At 44.2% G+C, this 23,767-nt stretch overlaps 1 protein-coding gene across 1 annotated transcript in view; it reads right to left on the reverse strand.

Annotated features, from left to right (window-relative positions):
• LOC121537114 (four and a half LIM domains protein 3) overlaps window positions 1-23,767 on the reverse strand; it is a 47,911-nt gene that overhangs the window by 2,554 nt on the left and 21,590 nt on the right. The window contains exons 2-3 of the mRNA XM_041844891.2: window positions 2,980-3,164; window positions 1,595-1,769 (exon numbers count right to left, since the gene is read on the reverse strand). Coding sequence (XP_041700825.2) covers window positions 1,595-1,769; window positions 2,980-3,164 — 360 coding nt within the window. The remainder of the gene's footprint in view (window positions 1-1,594; window positions 1,770-2,979; window positions 3,165-23,767) is intronic.

Consider the following 23,767-nt stretch of genomic DNA (forward strand, 5'->3'; position numbering starts at 1 on the left):
TTGACTGAACTTGCCTGTTGCAATGGAACCAATAGAGAAGTCAGAAATGTGCAAACCCCGCCCACCTGGTACTCCAGGCAGGCTAAAGCAAATGCTCAAAATAATGAAAGATTTTGAACCCAGGTCTTGTTCTATCAGATCCATCTAGGTGACCGAGTGCTTCTGAGGATTCCAGGATTCCATTCAAATGACTTAGGGGGTATTCTTGAGGGGAGTTAAGTTTGGTATGGAGTTCTAAGGAAAATGACACCTGAGCTTTACCAAGTGAAGCTTGACAGTGCAAAACCACCATAGACAATAAGCCACTAGTGACAGCAAAACATCAGAATAATTAAAACACTTTAATCGGAGAGTCCCAACTCCCAATACAGTATATGGTTTTTAGATGTTCAGTAGATGTTCAATAACTGTCAACAACATTTCAACTAACTATCCACTAACCCTAACATTTACCCTAACCCTTATTCTAAACCTAACCCATTTACCCCCCCATAACAAGAAAAACAAAAGGTGGTTGTCCCACTGGCTATCATAAGTTGAATGCACCAGTTTGTAAGTCGCTCTGGATAAGAGCGTCTGCTAAATGATGTAAATGTAAATGTAATACTAAAGATACTTTGTCGATGGTATAACCATCTGTAGATCATCTATATGGGACTATCCAAATAAAGTGTGACAATAATATTACACTATACGCAATCTGGTTGGCACTTAACATGTCATTATTTTCCATGATATATTTATCTTTAAAGTTAGCTATCTGCCATCTTTACTGAACGAGGGTTCTCGGCTATCCAACACCATCAACGCATACCGAATAGATTAAAGGGTATTTCTGCCGAAACTAAAAGAGAAGTAACCACAGAAAAAAAGGTACACCACCTCCACCACACTCTTCCTGGAATCATTTGCTGTTTTACAACTTTTCATTTGGGCTGATACAGTGGTGCTGAAATAGTTTACGGGCTTATCTCATTATCATCTGATACTTGGCCGCTCTCCAAGGCACGGGGATTTGGCTCAGAGACAGCAAGTCAGCCAAACTGGCAATTACTGTCACATTCTGCCCCGGCCGCGCTGACTCGCTAACTCTTTCTCCCCCTCTCTTCTTCTTAGTCTCTCGTACTCCCCCTCTTTCTCTGTATCGCTTTTTCTCTGGCTAGGTGCAAATGTTTTGTTGTCACAATGATTTTTCTCTACATCTCAAGCTTTACTACAAAGCCTCTGTGCTTTTCATGTTCAGTAGCCTATATCTTCAGACCATCTTAAACACTCAGTACACAAATGGTGAACAGTGCCAGGGTGACGCAATGACAAACAATTTCCAAGGGCGTGGGGGAGATCATGATTACAGTCTGGTGTCGCGTAGTGTACAGTATGTGTAGCCTATGTTCCATATATATGCTAGGAGTGAGTGTGTTCATGTCAGTGGAGGCTGGTGTCACTTTAAAATCAGAGGATGGGCTCATTGTAATGGCTGGAAAGGAATGAATGGAAAAGTTCCATTCATTTCATTACACCCACAATGAGCAATTTCTCCCTCCACCAGCCTCCAGTGTTGCATGCATAGTGTTTCCATGCCTCCCACCAGTACCTGGCATGACCGTCTTGTCGCAGGCCACACACTTGGATGAGAACTCGTTGCAGTAGCAGTCGTTGCACAGCAGCGCCTCATCCTGGCTGGTGAAGGGCTCGTCCGCCAGCGAGCGGTCACAGCGGAAACAACGGAAACAGTGCTCGTGGTAGTGCCGGTCCTCGTAGAACAGCTCCTGGAGATACAACAAGGGCAACAGTAGAGATCAGAATCATAGCTACCATCCACTACCGTTGTGCCACTGAGCAAGCCACTTAACTCCTAAACTGCTGCAGGAGTGATGCACTGTTGCTGACCCTGTGCTTTTTTGGCGTGTTTGGAGTAGGTCAAAATACTGGTTACCTTCGCAATTTGACAATAAAGTACTATTCTATTCTTTCATCCAAAACTATTTATAGACACAATTTCCTAGGACTTCCTGGAAAGGAGTGTAATGTAGACAACACAATGTAATGGAAGGTGTAATGTAGAAGTTATAGGCTACGCCTGGACATTGGATACAATTGCATTGGTGACCTGTTTCAAATGACCAGTGAACCACTGTGACCTCAATGGTCAAGTATTGTAAATTATCTGAAAAGAGTGCATTATACATCTAATTTAAAGTGTTCCGGATCTGTCATGAAAACAACTCTGGTGACTCCCAGGTCATCCTGACACTGCAAGTACCTGGACAACACAAGCTAACACTGGGGTTTCTGGTTATGAACAGAGGGAATAGGGGAGAGGTGATAGGTAAGAGAAGAGACAGGAGACGGGAAAGAGGAGAGAGAAGAGAGAGAGAGAGAATGTGTGAGTGTATACAATCGTGTGTGTGTATGTGTGTGTGAGAGTTCCCGAGCAACAGTTTGTGTAGTCCAAGAAAAACACAGGCTTTATTTACTGTCCGCTTGCTGCCTTTGAGGGTGTCGATGATAAATCATTGGCCTCCTGTGTGTGTGTGCGTTTGTGTGTCAGTGTGTATGCTAGCCAAGCGTGCAGCCTCATCGCTTATCCCACCCCATCCACTCCCTCTTCTTCCTGTAGCAGCTTAGGCCTGTCTCAAATTATCAACTTCATGTTTGTGTTTTCCATTAAAGAAAGATTAAAACTGCATTCATTGTGGGGAATAAGGAGACATTTTCCTCATGGTCTGCTGGCTAGTTGAGCTTGGTTGGAAACCATCTGTAATGGCATGTTAAATTAGCCTAAACCTTGCACTGCCACATACAGACCATGAAAGACAACTGCCTCATTTAGCATACAGAATACATCATTAACGAGATACGACCCCTAACTACCAGTCATGACCATGTAACAACAGTTTGCAGTGTTGAAATGACTCAACTAGAATTGCATGCCCTAATGAACATGACCCACTAGTGGATCCAAAATCAAAGTCTTACCCTGGCGTCATGGCCGATTAGCTCCTTGCACTCGTCGCAGGTGTTGGCGAACAGGCTGTCGTAACAGGGGATGCAGTAGGGGTTGTCCCCCTCTCCCCCGTCCGCCTGGATGTACTTGCGTCCGTACAGGGACTCCTTGCAGTTGTCGCAGTCGAACCGGTCGCTCAATGTGACTTGTTCCATCCCTGTAACAGAAAAACAGTGTCCGCATGGACATGAGCCTTTAATGAACCCTTAGGGCAAGGGAAGGCGAGAGGCAGGGAGAGAGAGACATGAGGGGTGGAGAGAGGAAGATGAGATGAACTCTGGAAAGGAACGACATCAGTAGCAAAAAATAATTTGGCATAGTGAACTTAACGTTGCCACCTGTAGTGTTTTTGTTTGTTAAATGTGTCATTTGCATTTCTCTGGCTGTTTGTCATTCTTTTCACTTTCTACTGTTCACCTTTAACTGAACTGAAGTTGAACTAAAACTTAACACTCAAGGGAGCGAGAGAGGCAGGGAGAGTGGAAGAGGATAAAGAGAGGGAACAGGAGATGGAGAGAGACATGGTTTTCATGAGAGGTAGTTCAAAACGGCTATTCACTTTTATTGCTATGTGATGAAAGCTAGATGCACACACAGACAGGCAGACAGACAGACACAGAGAGCTGGAGTTGCACAGAGCTGTCACTTTGGGCTTTGCTTGCACTCCTCCGTAACACTATCAACCCCTCCAAATCTACCGTCTCTGAGATGAAAGGAATGAAGCGGTAAATGCAAATATTTATGAGGTAAATATTTATGTTGGGAAGAGATGGGGATCTGTGTGGACCACCAACCGAGACAGCGGTGAAGACTGATTCAGAGAAGCAGAGAACAGGGAGAGATGTGGCACAGAGTAACCACCCTCATATGTCAAACTCATGACAGTTGACTCTTGTGAAAACACAAATCCAGCATAGGCCTACATACACTATATATACAAAAGTATGTGGACACCCCTTCAAATTAGTGGATACGGCAATTTCAGCCACACCCATTGCTAACAGGTGTATACAATCGAGCACACAGCCATGCAATCTCCATAGACAAACATTGGCAATAGAATGGCCTTACTGCGCCTCCTGAGTGGCACAGCGGTCTAAGGCACTGCATCGCATTGCTTGAGGCGTCACTACAGACCCGGGTTCGGTCCCAGGCTGTGTCACAACCGGCCGTGACCGGGAGTACCATAGGGCGGCGCACAATTGGCCCAGTGTTGTCCAGGCTGACTTTGGTCGTCAGTTGAACGGTGTTTCCTCCAACACATTGGTGCGACTGGCTTCCAGGTTAAGCAGGCGGGTGTTAAGAAGCGTGGTTTGGCGGGTCATGTTTCGGAGGATGCATGACTCGACCTTCGCCTCTCCCGAGCCCGTTGGGGAGTTGCAGCGATGAGACAAGATCGTATTTGGATATCACGAAATTGGGGAGAAAAAGGGGGTAAAAAACAAAACAAAAATATAAACGGCTTTACTGAAGAGCTCAGTGTCTTTCAACGTGGCACCGTCATAGGATGCCACCTTTCCAACAAGTCAGTTCGTAAAATTCCTGCCCTGCTAGAGATGCCCCGGTCAACTGTAAGTGCTGTTATTGTGAAGTAGAAATATCTAGGAGCAGCAACGGCTCAGCCGCGAAGTAGTAGGCCACACAAGCTCACAGAACGGGACCGCCAAGTGCTGAAGCGCATAAAAGTAATCTAACCTCGGTTGCAACACTCACTACAGAGTTCCAAACTGCCTCTGGAAGCAACGTCAGCACAAGAACTGTTCGTTTGGAGCTTCATGAAATGGGTTTCCATGGCTGAGCAGCCGCACACAAGCCTAAGATCACCATGCGCAATGCCAAGCGTCAGCTGGAGTGGTGTAAAGCTTGCCGCCATTGGACTTCTGGGTTTGGCGGATACCAGGAGAACGCTACCTACCCCATGCATAGTGCCAACTGTAAAAAATAATTGTATGGGGTTATTTTTCATGGTTCAGGCCCCTTAGTTCCAGTGAAGGGAAATCTTAATGCTACAGCATACAATGACATTCTAGACGATTCTGTGCTTCCAACTTTGTGGCACCCGTTTGGGGAAGGCCCTTTCCTGTTTCAGCATGACAATGCCTCCGTGCACAAAGCGAGGTCCATACAGAAATGGTTTGTCGAGATCGGTGTGGAAGAACTTGACTGGCCTGCGCAGAGCCCTGACCTTAACCCCATCGAACACCTTTGGGATGAATTGGAACGCCGACTGCGAGCCAGGCCTAATCGCCCAACATCAGTGCCTGACCTCACTAATGTTCTTGTGGCTGAATGTAAGCAAGTCCCCGCAGCAATGTTCCAACATCTAGTGGAAAGCCTTCCCTGAAGAGTGGAGGCTGTAATAGCAGGAAAGGGGGGACCAACTCCATATTAATGCCCATGATATTGGAATGAGATGTTCTTATATGTTTGTTATATTTATACATACAGTTTTTACAGGAACAGCAGTTTGATGGCATACTACATCTTAGCTGAAGGACACAAAGTGCACAATAATATTGTTTGTGCATTATGGCAATGGTATCAGGTTGCCAAAACATTACAGCGTCGCTGAAGGAAAGCCCTGTGATAAGTGATACAGCTCTCTGGCAAAGCAAGCAGCCGGGTATCGATCTACAACCACCCAGAAATAATAATAATGTCTGATAAAATAATGAATCAAGATTTTGGAGGTCTAGTGCGGCCTGTGTTAATACGCACACACACACACGAATAGTGCAATCACCACAACATATGATACTGGAACAAAGACAACACCAGACCTAAACTATCATGTTTCAGCTCTCGGTGAGGGGCAATTCCACAGTTTTTCCACAAAAACACATTTACTGCTCTGTTCAAGTAAATTGTTTTTTGTAAAATTTTAAGTAGAAATTATTAAAAGTAGTCCTTGTAAGGTTGTAAGGTTTGTTTAGCTTTGCAATCATTGGTTTTTGTTTGACATACATTTTAAATTAAGAAATCTGAGTCTCAGTGTCACTTTGTTAATGTGGAATTGCCCTGAGACAAAGGCTTTAAATGAATCGGGTGATGGAGTCAAGATAAAAATATCCTCACCTGCTCCTAATGTTCATAAATAACCCACTGATGTGTTTTCTCTGAAATGACACCCCTTTACCCATTTTGGAGAGGCACTTTCAACCCCCTCTCCTCCCCCTTCAATAAGCAGAGCCAGAAATTAGGGAGCGTTACTGTTAGGGAGTCCTGCTGCCTCTGGTTCACATCACTAGCCTACCACATCTCTTCAACTGAGGCAACTGATACCTACAGTGAGGGAAAAAAGTATTTGATCCCCTGTTGATTTTGTACTTTTGCCCACTGACAAAGACATGATCAGTCTATAGTTTTAATGGTAGGTTTATTTGAACAGAGAGAGACAGAAGAACAACAACAAAAATCCAGAAAAACACATGCCAAAAATGTTATAAATTGATTTGCATTTTAATGAGGGAAATAAGTATTTGACCCCTCTGCAAAACATGACTTAGTACTTGGTGGCAAAACCCTTGCTGGCAATCACAGAGGTCAGACGTTTCTTGTAGTTGGCCACCAGGTTTGCACACATCTCAGGAGGGATTTTGTTCCACTCCTCTTTGCAGATCTTCTCCAAGTCATTAAGGTTTCGAGGCTGACGTTTGGCAACTCGAACCTTCAGCTCCCTCCACAGATTTTCTATGGGATTAAGGTCTGGAGACTGGCTAGGCCACTCCAGGACCTTAATGTGCTTCTTCTTGAGCCACTCCTTTGTTGCCTTGGCCGTGTGTTTTGGGTCATTGTCATGCTGGAATACCCATCCACGACCCATTTTCAATGCCTTGGCTGAGGGAAGGAGGTTCTCACCAAAGATTTGACTGTACATGGCCCTGTCCATCGTCCCTTTGATGCGGTGAAGTTGTCCTGTCCCCTTAGCAGAAAAACACCCCCAAAGCATAATGTTTCCACCTCCATGTTTGACGGTGGGGATGGTGTTCTTGGGGTCATAGGCAGCATTCCTCCTCCTCCAAACACGCAAGTTGAGTTGATGCCAAAGAGCTCCATTTTGGTCTCATCTGACCACAACACATTCACCCAGTTCTCCTCTGAATCCTTCAGATGTTCATTGGCAAACTTCAGACGGCCCTGTATATGTGCTTTCTTGAGCAGGGGGACCTTGCGGGCGCTGCAGGATTTCAGTCCTTTGCGGCGTAGTGTGTTACCAATTGTTTTCTTGGTGACTATGGTCCCAGCTGCCTTGAGATCATTGACAAGATCCTCCTGTGTAGTTCTGGGCTGATTCCTCACCGTTCTCATGATCATTGCAACTCCACGAGGTGAGATCTTGCATGGAGCCCCAGGCAGAGGGAGATTGACAGTTATTTTGTGTTTCTTCCATTTGCAAATAATCGCACCAACTGTTGTCACCTTCTCACCAAGCTGCTTGGCGATGGTCTTGTAGCCTATTCCAGCCTTGTGTAGGTCTACAATCTTGTCCCTGACATCCTTGGAGAGCTCTTTGGTCTTGACCATGGTGGAGAGTTTGGAATCAGATTGATTGATTGCTTCTGTGGACAGGTGTCTTTTATACAGGTAACAAGCTGAGATTATGAGCACTCCCTTTAAGAGTGTGCTCCTAATCTCAGTTTGTTACCTGTATAAAAGACACCTGGGAGCCAGAAATCCTTCTGATTGAGTGGGGATCAAATACTTTTTTCCCTCACTGTATCCCCTGAGGACCTGAGAGACTCAACCATTATTCACTTCAGTCATTAAACTGGGGGCTCGCGTCACTGACAACCACCTTGGTTAAACCGAACATGGTTGATTGGATGGAATTTGAGCTTGCAACCCCACGGTTCAATACTTATTACTTTCTTTAGCGTGCCAAAGTAAATGTTAGCTAGCTTCATGCCGATGACTTGTCTATACATATGACACAAGGCTAAGATGTAGGCTGCACCATCAAACCAAAACATATCTGCCGAACCAGGTATGTGCTAGCCTTGCTTTCCAAACAGGCGAACGAGACCAGGCATGTGCATACTCATGCGGTACTGAAAGCAAAGGTTAGCCTGTATTTTGACATCATCCTTCATCTAAAATAAATGGAGGATCTGTTTATTGCCCTTTCCCAGTTCATTTGTATCAGTAGCTTGCAAACAAGTTGTTCAGAGTATGGCCAGAAAGCACTTACGTTTGATGTAAGCACTAGTTCTGTGAAGGTTGGACCAATATTGCATCGGAGACGTCTAAACAACCAAGGGTACAAGCTTTCGGTACCTGGAATGGATCATCCAGGGCATACTGGAGCCCACTTATTTCCCCCTTGCATGGCCCATCCAGGCAGCTTTGGCCCAACATCCAAACTACAAGTGTATTTATGGCCCCTGGGGAGACGAGGGCTTGAGCAACAACAACCTGCCTGCCAGCAATCAGTTAAGATTAGGTAGCAGCCAGTGGCTCGAAAGGACTCCAAACTACGGATGGGAACTTTCCACTCGTCCATATTCCAATGCCGATACATAAATACATATTATGGTAGGACAGAACGGGTTGTTTTGACTTTACGTCTTGTAGTATTGAAATGCAAGAGTAACAATCCGTGAGGGGCGAGTGGACAGCGCTGACGGGTAAATGAACTCCGGATGCCACAGGACCCGGGCTCTCACAGCGAGAGCATGACGTCAGTGTACGACCCTGGGGCTCCACAAGTGATTGAACCCAGAAACCAGGAATACAAAGCAAGACAACCCCCCTTTCAATCACCACCACCCACCTAAAAAGATGGTGAGGTGGCTGCTGTTTGCGCAGAATTGGGGGGGGAGAGAGAGAGAGAGAGAGAGAGAGAGAGAGAGAGAGAGAGAGACAGAGAGAGAGAGAGAGACAGAGAGAGAGAGAGACAGAGAGAGAGACAGACAGAGAGAGAGAGAGAGAGACAGAGAAAGGTTGTAGGGGGTGGAAGTGGTACTCAGTGAACTACGATCTAGACTATTTCTCACAGTGCTTTGCTCCCAGTGCATCCCGGATTCCCGGAAGAAGTCCATATTCTCCGTGCTTGGGGCACAGTGACTAAGAAAAAACACTTCCTGCTCATAACATTCCCAAACACCAGAGTAGTGAGTGACAGTCCCCTGAGAGAGACTTCTAGGAAAGCACTACCTCCCCCACCAAGGACGACCAACAATTCTGTTTATGATATCTTACTGTAGGGAAGGTTACTTATACTCCAGTAGTAATACACCCTTAACTCTTTCAAGGCCATTGTTTGGAGTTTAAGTCTCTCATTCTCAGCCAGAACATCCGGTGAGATAGCTAGAGAATGTCAAGGTCGGTCTAGTCTAGTCATCACAAACCCCCCGATTGACGAGTTGGTGGGCTTATTGGAGACCCAACAGAGACAGATACAGGTCTATGCGTAGAGATAGAACCCTAGCGATGAAATGCGATTCGCTCTATGCATAGAGATAAAACAATAGAGGCTGATTGCTTTCGCTCTATGGCTCCATGCTAGTTGTTTACTCATTGCTGCCACCTCAGTCAGCACTATATGCCGTTTGATCAGGCTCAGACTCAGGATGTGTGATTTGAGATGAGTTAGTTAGGGCTCCCTCACACCAACCCCAGTCCTCGGTCCGGTTCCACTGACGGCCCGCTAATCCCCTGCCCAAACTCTGCTCACGCTTCGGTTCACTCCAAACGAGCCGGCCGTCGCACTCCGCGCTGGGAACAGTCTCTAGCACTCTTCCCCTGTCCCAACGCCCAATGAGAGTATCCGCTTCCCGCTTGTAAAACGTCTGTTTGGCTACGGTCAGATTCGCCAGACAAAGCAGTAGACAGTATGCTACATCAACAGATGAGAGAGAGACGGTCCCCGGCTGTCGAGGAGACTGTAGCGATTTCCACAAAGTATGCTACACAAGTAAATTATGATATAACCGTTTAAGTTTTCACAATTACAGACACTGGCATACCATTGATGAGAGGCAAGCAGAGAAAGTTATTCTAAAAGGATTTCCAAGTGTGGGTGGATATAAGGGTGATATTTATTAGACAACCAAATATACCAAGCAACCTCCTGTAGCTCAGTTGGTAGAGCATGGCGCTTGCAACGCAAGGGTTGTGGGTTCGTTTCCCACGTGGGGCCAGTATGAAAAATGTATGCACTCACTAATTGTAAGTCGCTCTGGATAAGAGCGTCTGCTAAATGACTAAAATGTCAATTGGATCACAAAAAAAATAAAAAGTACATTATAGGACTATCTATAGCCAGAGTGCACACTACTAATATTTGTGTAAATCTTATGGGAACACACATGCATGTCTTAAGGGCTGAAAAATGTGATGTTATAGCTACTGTACTTATGCCATTTCTGTGTTCATGTGTTGAGGATTAGTCTGTTGGAGTGGATCAGAGTGTTGGTGAGTAAGCGTTTGGCTGCTGGAGCTGAGCCGATGTAAACATGGCAAGGAGAGCCCTTGACGTACTAGACAGCGACGTCGCCCTGTGTACTTTACCCAACAGGTGTTCTGTGTTGAGCTCAAGCTCTTGCTTGTCTGTGTGTACTCTATGATTAAGCACATACATATGCACACACACGCACAGGCACACACCCACGAGACAGTCCTCACACACGGACGCCAACCACAATCAATGCTGCTGTATCTTTGAGTCTCCTTTCCAAAGTGTGGAAAGGAGATTCAAACAAGGTCAACGCTAAGGCAACAAAACCTTGTTATTATTACCTCCTACGACTGTTTTAACTTCGACAAGAATGTGTGCTCCCGGTTTCAAAACGCCTCTTCTATTTTACTGACTGGGAATGCTTTTTGATTTTTTTCAAGGACGTATATGCAGAAAAGGACATGAATGGCCTTAAATGGACATCTTAAAGTGTGAGAAAAGAAAGGATAGACTACCAGAATTTGGGGAGTGGTTGGGTGTTAGACATGAGCTAACCAATGGCCTCCTTAGGGACATTACTTATCTAACCACTCAGCGCTCTGCAGTAGGTCAGACAAGTCTGGTGCGCAAAGAGTACTCCGATACAGTCTATGGCCATTCCTCAGGAAGGTGGCATGATAAGCTAGTCCCTTTGAGTCTATGGGGGTGTCTGCTCTGAGATGTCCAATAGTTCTCCTACATCACAACATCTCAAAAGACATGAAGGAGTAGAGGGGAAACAAAGATGGCTTCCTATTGCAGCCCAAAGGAATATAGTTTACACACATTGAACTAACCATTGGTGTATATCAAAACATCAATGCATATACATTACATGACCAAAGGTATGTGGACACCTGCTCGTCGAACATCTCTTTCCAAAATCATGGACATTAATATGGAGTTGGTCCCCCCTTTGCTGCTATAACAGCCTTCACTCTTCTGGGAAGGCTTTCCACTAGATGTTGGAACATTGCTGCGGGGAATTGCTTACATTCAGCCACAAGCGCATTAGTTAGGTCGGGCACTGAAGTTGAGTGATTAGGCCTGGCTCGCAGTCGGCGTTCAATTAATCTCAAACGTGTTCGATGGGGTTGAGGTCAGGGCTCTGTGCAGGCCAGACAAGTGCTTCCACACCGATCGACAATCCATTTCTGTATGGACCTCGCTTTGTGCACGGGGGCATTGTCATGCTGAAACAGGACTGTTCCCCAAACTGTTGCCACAAAGTTGGAAGCACAGAATCGTCTAGAATGTCATTGTATTCTGTAGCGTTAAAATTTCCCTTCACTGGAACTAAGGGGCCTAGCCAGAACCATGAAAAACAGCCCCAGACCATTATTCCTCCTCCACCAAACTTCACAGTTGGCACTATGCATTCGGGCAGGTAGCGTTCTCCTGGTATCCGCCAAACTCAGATTTGTCCGTCTGACTGCCAGATGGTGAAGCGCGATTCATCACTCCAGAGAACACGTTTCCTCTACTCCAGAGTCCAATGGCGGCAAGCTTTACACCACTCCAGCCAATGCTTGGCATTGCGCATGGTGATCTTAGGCTTGTGTGTGGCTACTCGGCCATGGAAACCCATTTCATTAAGCTCCCGAAGAACAGTTATTGTGCTTACGTTGCTTCCAGAGGCTTCCAGTTGACCGGGACAGCTCTAGCAGGGCAAAAATTTGACGAACTGACTTGTTGGAAAGGTGGCATCCTATGACGGTCCCATGTTGAAAGTCACTGAGCTCTTCAGTACGGGCCATTCTACTGCCACTGTTTGTCTATGGAGATTGCATGGCTGTGTGCTCGAGTTTATACACCTTTCAGCAATGGGTGTGGCCGAAATAGCAGAATCCATTCATTTCAAGGGGTGTCTGCATAATTTTGGTCATGTAGTGTATCAGTTAATATTATTCTGTTAACCTGCTTTTGGAATTAAATATGACAATTGCTGCATTAGCTAAACTGGCTAGAATTGGGAATATGAGAGGGACTGAGAAAGGCAGAGACAGAGTGAGGAGAAATTAATTAGAAATCAAATGGAATAGATAGAAAGAGCAAAGAAGAGGGTGACATTTAGAGGGAAATCCAATCTTGGCATTGGCTCTGAAACCTATGACACGTCATAAATCAGAGCAGAGGAAAAGTGAAATGTTGGGTTTGGATGAACACATACCACAACATTGTGCTACTCAGTTCTGCTGTCTGGATGTCTTCCAGACAGAGTAAAGCTCCTTGGCTGGCTTTGAGACGGGTAGAAAAGACAGCGATGGACACTTGAGTATATCATTTTTAGGCATTTAAGGCCCGGTTGAGCATATCGAAAATAAAGCACAATGTTAAAAATGCACTTGAGAAAAGTTAATTTGTGTTACAGTCCAATGGCAATGTCATTTCAAAACTTCGCCAAACGGGGAACCTCTCCCGGTCTTTTTTACTCAACGCATCATGCCGTGTTTGCTAGATAAGACTTTCCATTTGGTTAATGGCATGAATTACACAACAATATTTTAATGGTCCAGAACATGTTTGTGTTAGACTGTCATAAGGATTACAAACCTTTTACTCTTAAACAGGAATGCAAGGCAAGGTCAGTGTCCTTTGGGATTTAAACATTCTTGATGATTCTCAAGGACTATACTCTCCACAGAGAAAACCACGAGGCCAAGATGACTGGACATTTGCCTGGCCACTTCCCTTAACGTCAGGACATCAGCGGGCTGTCAGGTTCAACTGCCTTTTTAGGGTTTGGGGGACACAATGATCTAGCTACTGCAAGTCATTGAAGTCTTATGCTAGATAACTACAGTGCCTTCAGAAAGTACTCACACGCCTTGACTTTTCCCACATTTTGTTGTGTTACAGATTAAAAAATTGATAACATTTAGATTTTTTCTGTCACTGGCCTACACACAATACCCCATAATTACAAAGTGGAATTATGTTTTTCAAAATGTTTACAAATTAATAAAAAATGAAAAGCTGGAATGTCTTGAGTCAATAAGACATTGTACCCCTTTGTTATGGCAAGCCTAAATAAGTTCAGGGGTAAAAATGAGCTTAACAAGTCACATAATAAGATGCATGGACTCACTCTGTGTGCAATAATAGTGTTTAACATGATTTTTGAATGACGACCTCATCTCTGTATCCCACACATACAATTATCTGTAAGGTCCCTCAGTCGAGCAGTGAATTTCAAACACACATTCAACCACAAAAACCAGGGAGGTTTTCCAATGCCTCGCAAAGATTGGTAGACGGTTAAAATAAAAAAAGCAGACAATGAATAGCCCTTTGAGCATGGTGACGTTATTAATTACACTTTGGATGGTGTATCAATATGCCCAGTCACAACAAAGTTAAAGGCGTCCTTCCTAACTCAGTTGCTGGAGAGGAAGGAAACAGCTCAGGGATTTCACCATGAGGCCAATGGTGATTTTAAAACAGTTACAGATTAATGGCTGTGACAGGAGAAAACAGAGGATGGATCAACAACATTGTAATTACTCCACAATACTAACCTAATTGACAGTGAAAAGAAGAAAGCCTGTACAGAATAATAAGATATTCCAAAACATGCATCCTGTTTGCAACTAGGCACTAAAGTAATACTGCAAAAAATGTGTTATGGGTATTCTTGTAACCGTTAAGGACTGGGGAGTTTTTCAGGATAAAAAAGAAATGGAATGGAGCTAGGCACAGGCAAAATTATTAAAATCCTAGAGGAAAACCTGGTTCAGTCTGCTTTCCACCAGACACTGGGAGATTAATTAACCTTGGAGATTAATGCACAATTAAATTAAAACACAAGGCCAAAACTACACTGGAGTTGCTTACCAAGACAGTGAATGTTCTTGAGTGGCCAAGTTACAGTTTTGACTTAAATTTACTTGGAAATCTATGGCAAGACCTGAAAATGGTTGTCTAGCAATGATCAACAACCAATTTGACAGAGCATGAAGAATTTTTAAAATAATGGGAAAATGTTGCACAATCTAGGTGTGGAAAGCTCTTAGAGACTTGCCCAGAAATACTCACAGTTGTCATCGCTGCCAAAGGTGCTTCTACAAAGTACTAATTCAGTGGTGTGAATACTTATGTAAATTAGATATTTCTGTATTTCATTTTCAATACATTTGCAAAGAAATTCTAAACATGTTTTCACTTTGTCATTATGGCGTATTGTGTGTAAATAGGTGAGAAAAAAAAACACGATTTAATCCATTTTGAATTCAGGCTGTAACACAACAACATGCGGAATAAGTCTAGGGGTATGAATACTTTCTGAAGCCACTGTAACTCGGCCTATGCAAGTCGGGTGACAAGAGAGGCTAGAGGCACAATGAAGCAACAAAGTCAAACTAGGGGATACATTTCATGTGCAACATCTGTTTTTAGTTCTGAGCTGCTCTAGTTGTGAGCTGCTCTTGCTGGCTTTCGCTGTATCAGATAAAGACACAACAGTAACTATGAGGAAGGGGTGAGCCAATGAAGTCTTAGAGGAAGCAGAGGAAATTGCTCATGAAAACGAGATAACACCACACTACGCTTATATACACACATAGTCACTAGAACAACCCAATGAACACAGACACTCAGAACACAAAGACGCTTTCTACTTCTAACTGACGAATGACGATCCACATGGGGATAATATGACACAGAACCTAGCTAGCTGCTTTCCAATAGTACCCAACAAGGCACACACTCTTCATGATTAAAATGCCTTTATTAAGGTGGCATTTCAATGGAACAATATCTTAAACCCTGATGTGTTTCGGTAGGTCAAACCTTCGTCAAACCAACATTTCCTGTTAAGCAATACATCATTTCCTTAAGTGCGGTTGGAACAGGCCAACTCCGCCCCAGCACTCCATAGCTTCCACGGGTTGGGATGCTTGCGTAGCCATTGTGCAATCTGTGGCCTCCGCTGTTTACGCTTCCAGCCTCGGCGTGGAGACACAGATCGGACACCGTTGGTAAACAAACAGAGGCTCCAGCCGAAGAGTTGCCACTTCTACGTTATTTTCTCCCCCACTTTCAGACGAGAACAACCTGGCCCACCCACCAACATCCTCATTCCTCACCCATTTCATGAGGCTACAATCAGTAGCCCCTTACAGACCCATTAAAACACTACTGCTGTGGCCATCGCTATTCTCTGTGATCCCTACAATAACAGCACCAAGATGCTTTGTCGCTACTGACCTTTTTCATACTATCATGCATACTCAAGCCATACTGTGCTGGCTCAGATATTCTCTTCTCATATCGTCCTTTCCACATGGTTCCAGCAACTATGCTGGAAGCGTAAACAGGCCGGCCCAGTACAGCTCAGCTTAGTTTAGCTCAGTAGTGAGAAAGGGGTACACTGTTCCTATGTGGAGGGTTTGACTTGACCAAAGAGGGCTGGGCAGAGGACCAGACACAGGAGGCCTAACCTGTCATTGTCCCTGAGCATTTAAACACAGCCTGGTGTGGTGGTGGGAGGACACTGAGGGCTCCAATGAGGGCGAGTGTCGTAAACATAAAGGAGGCCAAATGAGTACCTGTGGCAGGGAATGTCACCGTGGCCTTTGTAATTGGTCTCTTCTCTTAGCTTTTAATGAGCAAGCAGGTGTAGAGGAAAGATGTGATTTGTAGATTTGAAGAGAGGCAGAGGAAACCCAGGAAAAGACAAGTCTACGTGGGACACAAACCTCCACTAGAATGTTAACAGCGTTTACTTTGTGCAGTGAGGAGGAGGATATATGCTAACTGGCCCTGAAGGGAAAAATGGGGCTTAACATTGAACAGGAGTTTCATGGTGATTTAGAGCATCTTATGAGAATGTCAGTAAACCACAGAAAAGGAGGTAACACAGCTCTCATCAGTCATTTATGTAGGCCTATTACTGACTTCTGTAAATGCCCAAAAGTACATTTTGTGATAAAACCATATTCTTACTTGCCAAGAGAGGACATGCTCATTGTGAGGAAAAAATGAATAGCTACTCTCAGAAGTAAAGCACAGTCCGAAATGCAATTGTCATATATCCCCCCTCCCCGAACTGTCTCTATCCAAGCTAACCATAACGCTCCCCCAACAACAAACAATAACATAAAAATTATCCTAAATCATAGTGCTTTTTCAACCAACCATGAAGGACAGCTTTAGATTTTGGAAAATGAATCTGTATTCATTTTCTTATCACTGTGTAGATGGTCAAAATACTACATTTTTGGCCCACATTTGTCTTCCTTTGAAAAGAAAGAAAAAAACTTTGCCATACATTACAATTTCACATCTGGTTTGGATTCGGGGAAGTATGCAGTCAACTCCAGCATGCCAAAGGAGGTTTTGGACAGTCAGTGCCTGGAGAATGCAGGAAGGGCTTTCTTTACTTTCTCTGCAGCACTGGTATTTGCCGGTAAAAGTTAAGAGGGCAGAGGGGAAAAACGGAGAGAGAGAGAAAGAGAAAGCAAGAGGTACAGTAAGTGACAAAGACAGGGAGCAAGCGAGAAAAGATATCGGCCTAGATCTGAGTGGGAAACATTAGTTGATGGAAAGATAATGGCAAGACTGTCAGCATTGCAAGGGGAATACAGGAAGTGAAAGAATGCAGAGACAAAAGAGCTGAGAGAAAAGGCTATATAGAGATCATTTTCAACAAAAGGATAAAAAGCTATTCATAGTAATAAAAGATAGCTTATGAAGTTATAAACAAGAGAATAGATAAATGCTAAGGCGAGAGAAAGAAATGTCTGAAAAAAAGCAGCAAGCATGTAGTTGACAGTCAATACAGCAAATGTTCTCAGTTAGGGCCCTAGTGGCAATTGATGGGGGTAGGGAGTGTATTATATGGAGTGGGGGGGTGAGAGCTGTTTAGAAGCCACTGTTTGACTGTGTATGAGAAGGTGGAGTATATTATTCCTCCTTGAACAAACAAACAAACATGGCCCTGATTCCCAGGAGTCCCCTTGCTCCCCCATTTCCCACTGACCAGCAGCACCGTGCAGATTTATGACCAAACATGGCCATCCCATCGTTCTCGTCACTGTCCTGTCCTCCCCCCTGGCTGAGCTGCCTGTCATCATTTGCCCTCTGATCCAGGGGATAGGCCAGGGCATCTCTTTCATCTCTTTGAAAACAGAACCCTACTGAATACTACAGACACTGGCAGAGTGAGGGGAGGGTTTGGCTCAATATCATCCTCTGAGGCTTCATTGGAGCAAAGTGCAAATGCAGACGTGACGAGACCATGGGAAGTCGATTGTTTGAATATGAATATCTGTTGAAGGCTGTAGCAACGTTATGCAACACTTCTAATAGGACATCTAATAATTAACGCTTGCAACAGAACTAAAGCACGTCGCCCTAGCTTGATCCTTGAAAAAGTATTGCATTTCTCCCACCTAAAGGAGAATTGCCCTACTAGAGCAGTATGAGCTGAATATTCAGTTACAGTAGGTCAGTACACTCTGGCTAGCTTACAGAGTGATTCAGCAGCAGGTCAGCCTAGCTGGTCTCTGGAGAGGATGGTGTTTACACTAATCTGCAGAAGGGGAAACGGAGGGAGTCCTTCTATGCAATATCTTCACTGCCGGTGTTTTACATCTCGCCTCCCTCCCTGCTCCCCTCATTTGTACCTACAGCCAGACACAACAACCTCCCCAGTCACAAGGCTGTTATGTCTGGACCCAGAAACAAAACACAAAATCTGTCAGATATTTTTGAACTGTGGAGCCTTATTGACACTTGGATATTGGTATGGAATTTGTGATTTTCTACTTTGGAGGTCATAGAAATGGATTCAGTCACACATTTTATGCTGTAGTACAGGGGTCTTCAACAGGTCGATCGCTGGTAGCTCGCAGCCCACCTATCAGTAGCTCGCCAAACAATTCTGAAAGTACATGTATTTTTCACGTGTTCCAGCGCAAACTGTCATAAACAAATCTCACAAGTATCAGACACCTCAAGCTCTAACCAATCAAATCCACATTTACATTATCCCACTCCTAGTTAGCCAGAATTGGCTTAAAAAGCCAAACGTAACACAATATCTGCCAATTAAGTTCCATCAATATTGCCCCTGTATGTCTGTGTGCTGTGCATGTTTGGCTCCCATTCACTTCATGTAACCAGTTAGTGATAATGAGAACTGTCTTCTGGGTAGACAAAGACTATCCCCAAAACCTTCTAAATTAAATGTTAACTGCAAAGTAGGCTTACCTGGCAGAATTATATCATGATTATTTGTATAAATCGGGTGGGCTTTTGATTGACAAATTCTGTCATGATATATGCAGTGGTGTAAAGTACTTAAGTAAAAATACAGTACTACTTAAGTAGTTTTTTGGGGTATCTGTACTTTACTATTTAAATTTTGGACTACTTTTACTACATTTTCCCTGACACACAAAAGTATTCGTTACATTTTGAATGCTTAACAGGACAGAAAATTGGTCAAATTCACACACTTATCAAGAGAACATCCCTGGTCATCTCAACTGCCTCTGATCTGGCGGACTCACTAAACACAAATGCTTTGTTTGTAAATTATGTCTGAGTATTGGAGTGTGCCCCTGGCTATCCGTCATTGTTTGGGTTTTTTTTACACGACAATTGTGCCGTCTGGTATGCTTAATATAAAGAATTTGAAATGATTTATACTTTTACTTTTGATACTTAAGTATATTTAAAACCAAATACTTTTAGACTTTTTCTCAAGTAGTATTTTACTGGGTGACTTTTACTTGAGTCATTTTCTATTAAGGTATCTTTACTTTTACTCAAGTATGACAATTGGGTACTTTTTCCACCACTGGATATATGCAGCAGTAAAAACATCACTAGACCATCACATTCCTCTCTCGCAAAATGCACAATTAAAGGGGTATTACACACCAAAAACTTTTTTTTGCCCTCAAATTCTTCTGATGCGAATTAATCATTGACATGGACTTAGAACATCCAATGTCATTGTTTTCTCTATGAATAATTGTAATTTTGAGAGTGAAAAACTGAAAAAATCCCAAACCAGGAAAAATAATACGGAGAAAACTGAATTCTTGAAAATACAAAATAGTGCTCGCGACATGTTCCATAATTTAAAAGTAGCTAGAAAGGTTGGAGACCCCTGCTGTAGTAGGACTGGTCTCAAGGCTGAGATAGGACAACAGGAACTTGATATACAGTACAAAGGCATTCCTCAGAGCTCGGTCCGTCATGCAGAGACAGTGGTGAAAGATCTATGCTGCCTCTTATCCTTCCTTTCCAGAGCCATGGATTTCCTTTCGTCTGTAATGGACAATGCAAATTCCATCCTTCCTGGTTTCTAGGGATCTGACCTGAATGGCGCTTCACATTCTGTATTTTCTTACCAAATGGTCTTACCTGTGTAGTTCCCTTAACCTTTGACGACACAAAGTTGGCTAGCCAAATGCTACACAGACCATTTAACATAATACAGAGTAAGCACAATGTTCATGAATACATCAGCAAGTTGATTTGACATCATCCCCTCATGCTCTACCTCCCCGCCGCCTTTTATAGGTCCATGGCTATTTCCAACCCACAGGAACCAAAAACCAAGGCTAGACCATGCGCCAATGAGCCAAAATCGCTCCTGTAAACTGGCCATTCCCAGGTGGTCGCCTGATTCTGCCGACTCAGCACAGTTAGCGAGGGCATCAAGGAGCTGTTGTAGGGTTTCACAGCCCGCACAGTCAGCAATTTGAGAACCCTTTGATGGCTACACGCAATTGCTGCTCACCACAACTGCAAGCAATTATTCCTCTCACACACACGGCCACTCGTGACTGCTATGGTGGCACCTGACCCTTGGGTTAAGACGCCAGATTCTTGGTCAATGTGGCAATGCTCTCTTTCCCCATTGCTCGCTCTCTCTATTTCAAACCTGTATAGGGACTATTTGGAGGCTTTGCGGCTTGCAGGTATAGGCATCTGAGACATGTCCTATTAGAAGTGTTGCATAACGTTGCTAGTAAGTACACTCGTAATGAGTACCAAAGCTGACCTCATCTACCCTAGCTATGTTCTCTGCAACTCACAAGACTAAATTGCTGTCACCAAAAACTAACCATCCCTATCTCGCTCCACGACCTTGAAAATATGGGTTTATTGGAGGGGAAAAAAACATTACGTATGTCCAGAAAATGCTGAGGGAACCTGCCAAATGGGAAACGACTGGGATGAATCACCGTTAAAGTAATTTCCAGTAATATGCAGAGGTCTTTTTTTTTTTTTTTCACAGAGTAAGGTCTCCTTGGAAACATGTAAACAGTGCCCTCATTCCCCGGCACCATAAAACATTTGGCAGTGACGTCTTCCCTCGCTTCTAGTCCTCCCGGAGTTCACCGAGGGCAGCACACAGCGTTCTGGAGGTGATGCTGTGGCAATGCTAAATATGTTGACTATTTCACTCACTTAATGTACTGTATGATCAATAATGCACAAAGTGAGTACGCACATGCTCGTAGATTAACTATTTCACTTTCAGGGGATACTGTATATGACTCGTGGGCTGACTTCATTACTTTTACCCCGATAAAACCACATTATGTCGTTAGCGTAGGAGCTGGCAGCTGGATCTAAGGTGCCCAAAATAAAAACGAATATACAAAACTCATGCAACTCCTGATTGCAACCTGAGGATCAGGTCAATCCATGTCTGTACAGTAAGGGACAGTGTAACAGAAGCATATTAATAGCAGCGAACTAAAGATCCACTGTACAAAAATAGAATAATAGGCCTAATAACTAGGTGTGATAATGGTGGTGGAGCGACAGGCAGGCAGACAGACATTTCTATGTCGAGAGTCCCATTCCCCCAGTTGGCCCGTCTGATACATCTCAAATAAGAATTTTCCACTCATTAAAACGTAATGACCATTTCTTTCATTCTGGTATTTGTAGGGGAGGCCAGAAGTGGGTTGCTTTCCTGCTCGACGGCAACCCTATATGACGTGGGGTCAACGACAATGCAGGGGCCAGTTACTCCTTCCTGTCCCCCCCCCCCCAAACAGAGATAGCTCTGGGATATCTCACAGATCCCATCACAGACACAGTACACACACGAGTACTGTATGTGCACACGAACACACCGACATGCACACACGGTCACAAAGAAAAACAGACACGTACTGTATAAACATGCCTGACACAGAGACAAGCAAGTACACAAAGAAACACAGACAGGCCACTGCTCCACATATACAAACATACAGTACATGCAAAAGTTTGCATACACACACGTACATGTACACACCATTTCTTTACGCTGCAAAGCTAAATGGGAAGATACAGGGCTCAAAGACAAAAATTTAAATCGGGGGACAATGGGTGACTTCTGCAGGAAGACCAGATGCTGCGACCAGCTGCAAACACACACCAGCAGTTTGTTTAAAGCTGAGTCCCAAATGGCAACCTATTCCCTATAGTGCACTATTTTTGACAAGGGCACATACGGCTCTGGTCAAACGTAGGGCACTATATAGGGAATAGGGTGCCATTTGGGATGAAAACAAAGTCTCTTTGTGGGGACATCCCATTGAGTGTAATTACTGCTCATATTCACAATTCCGACTGTTCCACTCATAAATGAACCTGATAAGATCAAACAATTTGATATATTTAGTAAATGTGCTCTCAAAACAAAGTGGGAAGATCCTGGTCATAGTCATCAGAGCACACAGTGGATAATCAGTCCAGACAGAAAGCGGACCAGACTCGGATAAGAAGCACTTGGGTTTAATAGGCATAATCCTGCCAAATTACCCTCCTCACTGGTATAAGAGACCAATGAAAGCTGTGCTCATTCAAACAGTGATTTCACTGAAGCTGACAGATAACCGGGAAAAGTGACAACTTTTATACACACCGGCCATGAAAATCAGCATCAGGCCACTAGGGAATAATGACACAAAACTTACACAACCACACAGTTACTAAACATCCTTCCAGAGTCCAGCATGAGGGAAGAAAGAGGAAAGACTGCTGGCTTGTGCTGAAACACGCCTCTCCTGACCCAATTTTACGATCCCCAGCGGACCCATCAAAAAGGACCACCTCCTTTCTCCTTCTCTCCCACCTCCTTCCCGTTCTCTCGTTTTCTTGACCTTCACATATGATACGAGAGAAGAGAATGTCACGTGTCTGTTGGAGAAGCCTGCGTTACTTGTTTTAGCGTCGGAGGCCAAATGCATGCTGATGAATTGCCACAAAATCAGGAAGTGCATATGTGAGTGGTGCAGCCAGTGGGGGTCAGCAACCCGCGGGTTGTTTTTTTCCCCTCTCCATACCGCTGAGAGAGCGCCCCGACTCTGAAATTCAGAACGCAGGCCGTGCATGTGGCCGGAATGAGCTAACTTCAAAAGGTGTCCATAAATCAAACTGCCATGCCAAGGACCCCACCCCGTTCCCCTCTGCTACCCTCCCCCTCATCCCTCCATCCTCCCTCTCTCGGTCTGTCCTTCTACAACCTGAGAACCTGGGCCACGTTCATAATTGTGTATGAAAGATGGTAGCTCATGGGCCCAGAGACCAAACTCCTTATTCTATGTCTATAGTGTGCAATATTTGCTGGACTTTGCAATGCAGGCACAGTCTCTGTGCTCATTCACTCTGATCCCTCCCTTCTTCTGTCTCCACTGCTGAGGACAAATGAGTCAGAACTAGTAGTAGCCAGGTCAAGGGCAGGTCATTACTTCCTTGTCAAATAATATATTTGGGGAGTGGCAGGTTGTTATAAATTGATGCTCAGTAGACAAATTGTTATAATCATTATCAAAAATAGCAGATATTCCTTGGTTTGAATGGACAGGGAATTCCCCTTGGACTTGACTGTTGTAGTGTTCAATAGTGCTTGAAGGAGAGCCCAATCTAAGAAATCCAGTTTCGAGTTTACCAGAGGAGAGGCACAATCCGTCACGCTCTTATCTCGCTGTGTCACATGGGATCTCTTTATCATTCAGCCATGCAAAACACAATTTGTCTTCTCCGCCTAATTCACTGCAATGTGATAAAATGCAAAGTCCACCCGGCGCTTTGGTTAAATAAAGAGACAACGTAAGCAAGCACAGGTGTTTCGGTAAACACAGATAGTGGAGTTGAATTATGTTGCGTCCCAATCAGACATGTCTTATCTCTCTCAATCTATCAACCACAAACTCCCTGCTCTTTCTCAACTTCCTCTTTTACTCTGCTCCTATACATGTCTCCTCTTTAGGAGACGGTAGGTTATTGGAAACAGTATAGGAGAAACCTCAAGAGGTGTATTGGGTTTATAATGTGAAATTGTTAGATATTACTGCACTGTCGGAGCT

The sequence above is a fragment of the Coregonus clupeaformis genome, chromosome 17 (genome assembly GCF_020615455.1).
Source record: "Coregonus clupeaformis isolate EN_2021a chromosome 17, ASM2061545v1, whole genome shotgun sequence".
Lineage (NCBI taxonomy): Eukaryota > Metazoa > Chordata > Actinopteri > Salmoniformes > Salmonidae > Coregonus > Coregonus clupeaformis.